Source organism: Monomorium pharaonis, unplaced genomic scaffold (assembly GCF_013373865.1).
Source record: "Monomorium pharaonis isolate MP-MQ-018 unplaced genomic scaffold, ASM1337386v2 scaffold_324, whole genome shotgun sequence".
Lineage (NCBI taxonomy): Eukaryota > Metazoa > Arthropoda > Insecta > Hymenoptera > Formicidae > Monomorium > Monomorium pharaonis.
In genome coordinates, this window is record NW_023415609.1 from 7,372 (window position 1) to 18,235 (window position 10,864).

Consider the following 10,864-nt stretch of genomic DNA (forward strand, 5'->3'; position numbering starts at 1 on the left):
CTTAAAAACTTTTTTAAGTTTTTTAAATTCTATTTTTTATGATTAGATATTTTTTGAATTATTTATAAATTTGGAATTAATATAAATATTTTCCGATTCCGATTAGTAATTAAACTAAAAGTTTTGTATAAAATTAATATAAAAGATGATACGTCTTACATATATTTTACTTTATATGTGAGCTAGAAGTATAATTTGTTACAAAATATAATATTAATAAAATATTATCTCTAATCTATTTTGTAAACACAAGTCTGAAGAATAGTAATTCATGTACACTGATCAATTAATTTAAATATTGTGAGTTATATATACATTGATTAAATTTAAATGCATGTAAAGTTTTTGAACAAATACATTATTTTTTATCTTAATGATATTTTATTAATAAATTATAATTATAATTAATAATTATTAATTATAATTGTAATTGATAATTATTAATTATAATTAATAAAAATAATATAAATTAGTTGATGTTCATGAAAATTAAATAATATTTTAAATATTTTTAAATCGTCTTCTTTATCTATCACTATTTTGTTATATTTCTTATAATTTGTTACAGGATTTTACTGTGTTTTATAATGAACACGTACAGTTTTTTTTTATCACAATATGTTTAGACAACATGTTCTTAATGAACATGTAGATTTAATGCAACTTTTACTAAATTCTTTCATTGTGCCATACTTTATACATCATAGTTTTCAGGATACACTTTCCATGAGTTATGCCGCATCCCTTGTGATATTCTTTTCGTAATTCTATGTCTTTAAAAGCGCATTCGACTCTCGCCGAGTCGGGCATATCAAGTTGCATTACAGGAATGTGCTCCAATAGACGACGTTAAGAATGAAGAACGAGAAGGGGAAAAAGAATCTGGAAACTTTGTCGATGTAAATGGCGGTGGCTCGTCCTTCGCAGCACTGCTCATACTGAACCATCGGTGGCCTTGTTGGGCTCCTGCTTCTTTCGGCATCCGACCTCATTGGCGTCTATGAGAAAAAAAAATTAAAATATTCGTCATATAAAACAGCATGAAAGTAATAAATGTAAATAATTATTTTATGAATACCATTCATTTCACCTTACATTCCACTCCTTTAATTACTATATTGATCAAGATTATTACGAGGTAAGTAAATTATTACGCTTACGAATTATTATACTTGCGATGAAACTAACATTATACAAAAATAACATATACATGAAATGTAATATAAAAAAGAATTAAATTTATATTTCGTTATATGTATATTTATACAATTATTTTTTCATTTTTTGATATTACATTTATTCGTTTAGATTACGCTTTGCTAATTTTATATTGTATTAAAATTAAATTTGTATACTTGTGAAATTAAATAAAAGATTTTGCGTATTTTTTTTTTAAATAAGATTTATACTTTTCAGTTTAAGCATATTATATTTTTATAAATGTATTTGTGCGTACAATTTTCAATATACAGACAAATGATAATCGTGTTATGTGACACAGTGAAAACGTGTGAACACACAGATTTTAAACAAAAATAAAATTTTAAGGGCTCTCTTATTTAAAATAATCATTAAGAGAAAAAAGCGGTTGTAAGAGTTTAACGCAGTTATCTTTGCGTGAATTTATTGCAATGTGTATTTAATTTTACTTTATACAAAATTGAATTGTATGATTACATAATGAATACCAACGTTTCTGTTCTGGTTTGAGCCATTTTCAAGGTGTGGTTATGAGTGAGACAAAGGTATGCTACTGATGAAGACTTACACTGACTTCCGGAGGCGTGGAATACCTTTGTCTTATTCATAACTCACGCCTTGGAAATGGTTTGAACCAGAGTCGAAATGTTAGTATTTATCACGTAAGCATTTAACACAATTTTGTATGAAATTAAATACACGTTGGAATAAATTTACACAAACAGAGCTGCGTTAGATTCTTGTAGTCTCTTTTTCTCTGTTAGAAAGATTTAATATCTTTTGCTAATTTTTACAAATTTGCTAATTGCTACAAATTTGCTTGCAAGTTAAAGACAAAGTATATAATAATCATGGAAAACTTATTTGCTTGAATCGTATTTGACTCTTATTTACTAGATATTAAAAATATTTAAAAAAGGTGATATTTATTTCGCGCAATGTTTTATCGTAAAGCAAGCAGAAGTAAATGCTGCAGTAGTACAAGCAAATATTGCGCGACGTAATGAAAACGGGATACGTTTTATACAGACCACAGCGAATTGCAAAGTCTGCGTAAACTACACGGAAGAAAGGAGAAAATAAATATTTTTCTACGAATTGAGTGTAGGACAAATGCATGCAATAAAATCAAACTTTGGAACTTGTTCAAGAGAGAAGTTACTGGAGGAAAGTTACTTGCCATACGATACGATGAATCGTCTAGGAAAGTGGTTGTACTTCAAGTAGTACACTCCGATGTACTTTTCGCCGGTTGATACTGTTTACCGTACGTGGTAACATTCAGATTGAGAAATAAATATGCCGTCGCAAAAGTCAATCATACAGATTTTCTGCTTTTGAAATAGAATTACATTTAAAAAGTCTAGCTCAAAATTCCTGTAAAGTTTTTTTTCTTTCATTGTAGCATTACGCATTTAATATTTCCTTTTTTTTTTTTTTCAAACAAAGTCATAATTTTATTATGCATCTCAATGATTTACAAGCAAATGTTTATAACTCGTATCGATTGCGGTTTACAATGCAGTGTCTTCTATTTCTGGCATTTTTATTCAATTGAGCGATATCCCGTATCGACAGGATGAAATCACATTACTCTCGGTACCGCGCATTTCTCGCTTTATCTCGAACTATCAATTTCGTGGAACCGACGAGGCACTCGCCGTAAATATCGCACTTTTTTCTCGGTTACCTTGAAGTCGTCGATATCCTCGCGAAGATCTTCGTCGGAATATCCTTTCATGGCCTTCGTAGCTATGGGCCCCATATAATTGTTCACTACTGCGAATTCCATAAGAGACAGGAAGACGAATACGCTGCACGAAGACATCCACACGTCGATCGCCTTCACGTATGAGACCGGGGGTAGAGATTGCTGAGATTGCGTGTTTTGAGTAGCTGAAAGAGAGATATTAAATTATTTTTACGCACAGTTACATGTACAATTCAATTGACATAATTAGCACCAGTTTTTATAAATGGATTGAATAAAAATAATTCTTCTTATTTTTATTGTTAGGCTATATAATTATTTGTATAAACCAAAACGATTTATTAAAATCACTTCTCAATAAAATGCAATTTTCGTGATATTTATGCCTTCATTATCCTCGGACAAAGCGCACTATCGCAAATATCATGAATAGTTATATCACGGACAATGGGAGGAGAGGTCGCCTAACCGAGGGTCAGTAGTGACGTCACGCCAAGAGTGACCCGTGCCGGGATGGCTTCCGGCTTGATCCAGAAGGCGATCCAGGACATGACGACGATCAGGGCGGACGGGATGTACGTGTGGAACAGGTGATAACCCAGTCTCCGGCGCAGATTGAAGACAATCTGTATGCACGTGAAGTTTCCTGTCGAATATTCGATCGTGCAGTCAGTCGTGTAGTTGTTCGATATGTCGAGTTGCGGCAGTTCGATTTCCGGATTAACCACGAGGGGATCGGTCATGTTCCATAGGAATACTAGATCCTGAGTCGTGTGCGAAACTAGAAAAAATGAGATGTTAAGGGATGTATAAATAAAGTTGTCAAATGTTTCAGTATAATTAATTGGTAATGCGTGCGCGTGCACGTGCGTATATATATGTGTGTGTGTGTGTGTGTGTGTGTGTGTGTGTGTGTGTGTGTGTATGTGTAATCACAAATAAATATATATAAAATAAAATATTATATATATTGTGTATCTTTAATATGGATAATATTACGATTCATATATGTGCATAATATTGATAATGTAGCTTATAAATTAATATATACTTACGACTTTCGATCATCATCGAACAAATTTGAGTATCATGAGGATAAGACTCGAACTTCATCGCGCATGAAAGCACCAATGTCAATCTAAAACGAATATTGCGCTTTCCTGTGTGATACAATTTATTAATCAAATTACATTTCAATTTCAGATACAAATGTATTTTACTCGATAGTGCTATTTTCGCACACTGGAAAAAAAGTTTTGTTGTTTTATGAGAAATTTTGGTTGATTCAACCTGTCCGTTTGTTCGAAAATGAACGATACAAATTTTGTAGTTGGAATTACCAGAGGATTCTGGTTAATTCCATTCTGTTTGAATCTACCAGAATTTCTTGTTAATCTTACTACATCGTTTTGTTAGGTTTACAAAACTCTACAAAAATTTCTTGTTAATCTTATTATATTGTTTTATTAGGTTAACACAATTTTTTGGTTAAAAAACGAGTTTGGATAGAGTTTTTAAAATAATAACAATATATCTTGGTTTAAAGTACACTGCATATATTTTACATATATTTTACTAACCTCTAAAAATCTCTATAGCTGTCGAAATTCCATTCGCGCAGAAGAGAAGACATTTTTTCGTCCGCCATGCCGTTGAACAGAATAATGTAAATACACGATTGTAAGATACACGAAACAAATATAAAAGCTACCTTATGGGTACCGCGTGATATTAGTATCGCATCGATACCGCGTTGGTTTGCGCGAGATTGGCATGCACCGACTTGCGCTGCGAGAACGAAGGCGCCAGCATTATCGCTATTTTTGTAAATATAACAAGAAGTTTTGTATTATTTTGTAGATTCAACAAGAAGTTTTGTAGATCCAACAAGAAAAACTTAATCAAATCCTTATAGTACAGTTAACCAAACGGTGTAGTTATAAGCTGTAAAATCTTGTTATGATAACCAGAAATTCTGTTTCGTTTAATAAGAATACGCTCAACCAGAACCGTTTTATTATTATAATAAAACCATTTTTCTCAGTGCAGTAACGAACATGCTGAAGCTTTTTCTATTTTTGTTTCTGATGAAACATGCGTTCAGGACAACAAAAACTAAATTCACATTATTTTATTGACAATAAAACTTGACAGAACAGCCCGGAAATTGCTCGTTCCATCTAGCGTCGAATTAAAATCGCCAGCAGATAGAAATAAATGAAATTGAGGTAGCTATAAACAAAAATGACATAAACGCGAATAGAAATATATCAAAAGTGGAAGCCTTATGTATATAACATTTTTCATCAAGGTTTGCATTAATATTTTGGATTGATTGAAACACTTCAACGGGAGACTTGTTTTTTAAATCTTTACTTGTAAATTTATCAAAATTTTATGTTTCATAAAAAAATAATTATTAAAATTTTGGGGGCATATTTTATGTAAATGTTTATGATATTCAATAACGTTATAGGTCCAACTTCCAAAACTGCAGGATATGGAAATTTTGTTAAAATAAAAAGTTTTAAACTTTTTATTTTAATATTCTCGTACGAATGAATATAATTTTTGCAGTTGCAGGAAACTTACTTTATTTCACGTTTGGTACGAAAAGTTATTATTTAATTTTAACTTTGTGTAAATGAAAGAGAGAGAGAGAGAGAGAGAGAGAGAGAGAGAGAGAGAGAGAGAGAGAGAGAGAGAGAGAGAGAGAGAGAGATATTAAAATGTATATTTTTATATTGCATTATAAATCCTTTCTAAATTAATCAGAATTTAATTATCAAACATAAATTACAATTTATTATTATTATTATTAATTCTTACAAACACATTATTAAATTTTTAATATTTATTTTCTATAAGAAAGAATCAAAGAATATTATAGCATTTATTGTTAAATGCTATAATAATGCATACTAAATATATAAGATTAAATAATTACTAATAATAATTAAGACTTATAGACTCTTACTTGGACATGTAAAGTAGCGTTTTGTCGTGATATAACCAAAGATAATGGTTTGGTATTGACATCTCGTGAAAAGTAACTTTTTTTGCATTCTTGAAGAAACAGTCGGGTCTCCAGATATTATGTAACCAATCCACGTCAAGTATACGGTAATCTTCGGACATGTTTTCTGGTAACCGTAGCCTAGAGTCTCGCCAACTTTGAGCGAGAAATATATCAGCCACGTACGTCTGTCATCGTAGAAAAATAATGTGATCAGATGCTGCACGCTACTTCTATGCGATCATATATAGATGACATGATTATTTTTCCTTTTATAAAAAGGAAAAGTTTCATAACTTTTATCTGCTGTGTGAATTACATTTCTTTATAAATTTTAAAAAATTTGAGGAGGAATTTGCAAGGCAATTGCTTTTACATGTAGTATTTAGGAATTTGCTTTATTCTGTTAATTGTTACAATTAAAAAAGTTTCTGTATATAAAAAAAAAATTAAAAATAATTTGGCTAATAGAAAAAAGCTTAAAGCAATTTTATTTTATTAATATAACACAATTTTAAAAAACATATTTTATTACTATAACATTTTGTAATTATAATTTTTTATAATTAAATTAACAATAAAAAAGGAGCCTAAAAATGAGTCTAATAGAGTTTAACATAGATATAGCGAACGTAATATTCTAAGGGGATATTCGGGAGAACAAATTTTCCGGTAAGTTGCTTATGTCGGTCTTTCGCTCACCATCGATTCCTCATTTATCGAGTCCAAACTGAGCACAGTCACGTGAAAATAAACGACGGTAGGTTGGCCAAGGAATTTTGGTGCTCTGTGCTTATCGTACTGCTTCGGATTCAAAGGTAAGATATCTTTTAATGACAAGGAGGTTTCTTTTTTTCCATACTCATCAAAGTCCAGTTCTCTAAAATGTCAAAAGATATGAGAAACGGTTTGCTAATAAAATTTATTTGTATACTGCATTAAAATTTTTTTTTTTAGATTATCCTTACTGTGACAAATTGTATTTAATGCCATTTTGTAAAAAAAGCATTCTATTTTAAATTAAGGTATTTATTAAGCTAATATAATTATTATTCATAATTTTTAAATTTTAAGAATTTTTGCATTCTATTTTTATTTACTAATATTTATAGATATGTAATTATATTATGGAATAATAAAATAGTAGACTGAATTGTTACTTATTAATTGTGATAAGAAAAGATAAAGGTAAAATTATTGCATTGTAGCTGCAATTAATTTACAATGATAACATTAAACCTTAAATAATAGCTTTGCCAGCGATAACGCTGGTACAACGATTTTTATCGCAGCATCGATGACACTCATAAATTATTCACAGACCACAAGAACTGTGGTGTGCGGTCTGTTGGCAATTTCATTATTACAGAGTGGATATGGAGCCATTTTTCTCAATCGAGTCGGCCACGTCGATGCCACGATTGCTAACCGTACGACTTTCTTTGTTCAATTAGGATGTGATTGTGGTATTGATTGAAAAACAAATGCGTTAGAAAATGTAGTATGAAAACGTGATATATACCCGTTATTAAATTACAACGCGTTTATGATCTGCCCATATACATGATCTAGTGTATGATATTATTTATAACGTAATACGTTATAATGCAAGAATAATGACATCTTTAACTAGGTATTTATTTTAGAAATTTAATCACTAGTTAGATAATTTTTTCTTTTCTCCTCTTACAGTTATTAACGAAAGTATACAATTTTACATATAGATCTTCAATTGACACTTTTTGGAATATTTAAAATGTAATTTTTTAAATATAAAAGTATAACCGTATTCGATTATTGTGAATAAATTTTTATTCGGGTGCTAATTCAAATTTAGTATAGTTTTCTGTAATTAAAATATTGATAGTTTAAAATAACATTTAATAGGATTTTTATATGAAAATGGTATTACATTATAGAAAATAGTTTAATTATTTTATGGAACGTATAAAATAGAAGAAAATTCAAATAAAATCTTTATTATGAACGTTTACCCAGAGTAATATTAATACGTCAGAAAAATATTTAAAAAAGTTTAGATTGAAAAAAATACTTTATATCTGAAATTCTAACATTATATCTAATATTATAAAATTTTGTAATATTTAAAATTATATCATCAAAGAAAATTTAATTGCGTACTCACGGAAAATGTGGAGTGGTAATGTCAAACAAGGCGTACAAGTAGCAGCATATGATTAGTAGAAAGTACCACGTCATTCCTGGAGAGAGCAGAGAGTATTAAAAGTGATACGAATGGTCCAAAGAAAGAGCAGTGCATGCAATGGAATATGCAGAGTACGTCATAAAGAATTCATCGACGCGGAGAGATCGATGGGATCGTTCTGAATTCACGAACATCAAAGACACTCTGGTCTTTCTGTGTGAACGGAAGATGTGTGTTACATTCGTTTCTTCACACTACTATCCTATTAATGTTCCAACATTGTAATTAATAATTAATTTGATTAATAACAAAAATCCCGTTTGCTATTGTTGTTTCCTACCGATACTGACGAATAACAGGTAATTTGTTATTTTCTATGCCTTATGCATTAACTATGCATTAACTCGTAAATTGCAAAAGAATATCAGTAGTATATTCATATTTCAAATGCGCGTGATATGATGTGTGAAGTAGCAAATAATTCATTACAATTATTTTATCTTTTTATTATATTATTTTATTTTTACATTAATGAGGTAATATTAGATTTAATAATTTTATCGAACACTAATTAAGAAACTTTATATTAATAATAAGATTTTCTATTAATCAATTATTAGAATCTCTGCTTTTTTATTAATCCGTGACCTAACATATTTCACGGGCCGTTTCCTGAGATGTCACTTATTTTTAAATTTTATGGTTCTTCACACGACGAGTTTTCCAATCCAATTTTCCACTCACCGATCAACTGCACATTCTATCGTTCGGAAATCCGGCGAATGCTTTCGACGAAGATCGAACGAAAGTTGGTAACTGTTCACTTTTTCCACCGAATGATCACTTCCGGTTCTTCGTGGATCAATAAACATCTGAATTACATCTAAATATTTTGTCTTATAAATGACACCATTGACGTAGATTGATGTTAAAAATCTTGAGTTATGTTGTCGACGTTAATCATTGATTGAGATCTATATAAACCTATTTACATATATAATGCACTTAAATACAAAAGTTTTGAGCAAGTATATCATTATAAGATTGCAAATAATCTATTTTAAGTCTCAATCTCTTTGGTGTCGAATGTATAAAAATAAAAATTTTGTTTGTAATAAAATAAATTATAATAACTTTTATAAAGTAATTATAAAAGGTATCCATAATCGAAAATCTAAGACTAATTAAACATGATTTCAGACCTACCCTATGACGTTTCTTGTTTCTTTTTGTTGAAAAGATCGTCAGTAGTTCGGTAATGTTTCGATTTGTGATGTTTCAATTTATCTTTCAACATACGAGGCTTCTTTCGTCTCTTTTACACCGGAATCTCGTAATCGCAAACCTTAAAATGACACGCAAAATCCTTTCCATATATATGTGTGTATGTGTGATGCGAGATGGTGGTTAAATCGTCGTGTTTATTAGTTCACTTTGATTAACGTTTTAATAATTAATGAAAAACAGAGAGTAAAATTTGACACTGCTGCAGTCTTGAACTTCACAGTTTGAAACGAACTGGGGATGTCTTTATCACGTTCACAGCCTTGAATCGCAGCTATTACGAAGTTCCAGTGTAATTATAATTTTCGAAAAGAAAACTCTTAAAACGTGGATTTTATCGTGTGTTCAGTACTTCTGATCTGTCACAGGGAAACTGGCCTTATCGCTGTACTTTCTTTCTTGTTGTCCGTAAACCACTCTGTCGCTCAGTCGTCTCTAAGCCAATTTGCCTATCGACAAACTGATTAGAGCCCTACTCTCTTTCATCTGCAGTATCGTGTAACGTCTAAGCACGTGGATCTGAATTAGACATCCTGTAATTTTTCGATCAAAAGCGCGTTGGATAACGTGATAGGGTGAAAGAATGTAAGATGATGAAAGTGAATTATCAGTTTAGTCTTTATATGTTGTAGAAAAGTTCACTAGATTAAATATTACAAAATAATAATAGATGAGTTATACAAACACTCAAGAATGCGCGATTGTTTTTAATTTTCAACCTGTTAATAAATAAAAATTTGATTAACAATATATGTATGTTGTGAATTTTTATCGATGTTTCTTGTTTTACTTTTATTGAGGTGCGTTTCTTAATTTTTTAATAACATTTTTATATAAACAAGTAAATTGTGTTTTTTCTAATAACAGTAAAATCATTTTTCGCTATCTGTGCGTCAAAAGTAATCCTTTTTTCACCTGTAACTTCACATTCAAGAACTAACATTTTGACACACAGATAACTAAAATATTGTATGCGACACGTGTAAATTGGCTATTGCCTACACGTGCGGATAAACGCACTTGTGGGTAATTACCCGACTCACCGCACTAATTGCACAAATATTTATTATAATTCATTAATAATATTAAATTAAAAAAAGAAATTTACTTTAAACACATGCACATCTTGGCTTTAATCAATATTTTGATTATGAAATTTAGTTTTATTTAAATAATTTTTGTTTTATTAAAAATTAAATAATCTTAGTTAATCTTTAATAAAAAATAATGATTGCATCGTTCGGCTGAAAATCTTTATTCAAGTGAAGATTTATATTTATTCAGACTATTTATTCAGACATTTTTAAATTAAAATTTAATTAATAATTATTTATAGAAATATAAACTTTGCATTAAATTAAACTTATCGACAATGCAATAAGCTAAAATTAAGATCCACTCTCGCCATCTGATAGTAGATAGCATTACACAGTAGATACAACATGACTCAAGAAATAGACTTTTTTTTATATGTCTATTGATTAAA

At 29.9% G+C, this 10,864-nt stretch overlaps 1 protein-coding gene across 1 annotated transcript; it reads right to left on the reverse strand.

Annotated features, from left to right (window-relative positions):
• Window positions 1-558: 558 nt before the first annotated feature.
• Window positions 559-10,509, reverse strand: LOC105834825 (glycine receptor subunit alpha-2). The gene is made up of 9 exons (XM_028189305.2): window positions 9,301-10,509; window positions 8,839-9,078; window positions 8,074-8,149; window positions 6,630-6,807; window positions 5,889-6,115; window positions 3,967-4,049; window positions 3,381-3,692; window positions 2,891-3,096; window positions 559-998 (listed from the first exon to the last, which is right to left on the reverse strand). The coding sequence occupies exons 3-9, from the start codon at window positions 8,145-8,147 to the stop codon at window positions 822-824; spliced, it is 1,257 nt and encodes a 418-aa protein (XP_028045106.2). The 5' UTR covers window positions 8,148-8,149; window positions 8,839-9,078; window positions 9,301-10,509; the 3' UTR covers window positions 559-821.
• Window positions 10,510-10,864: the final 355 nt, after the last annotated feature.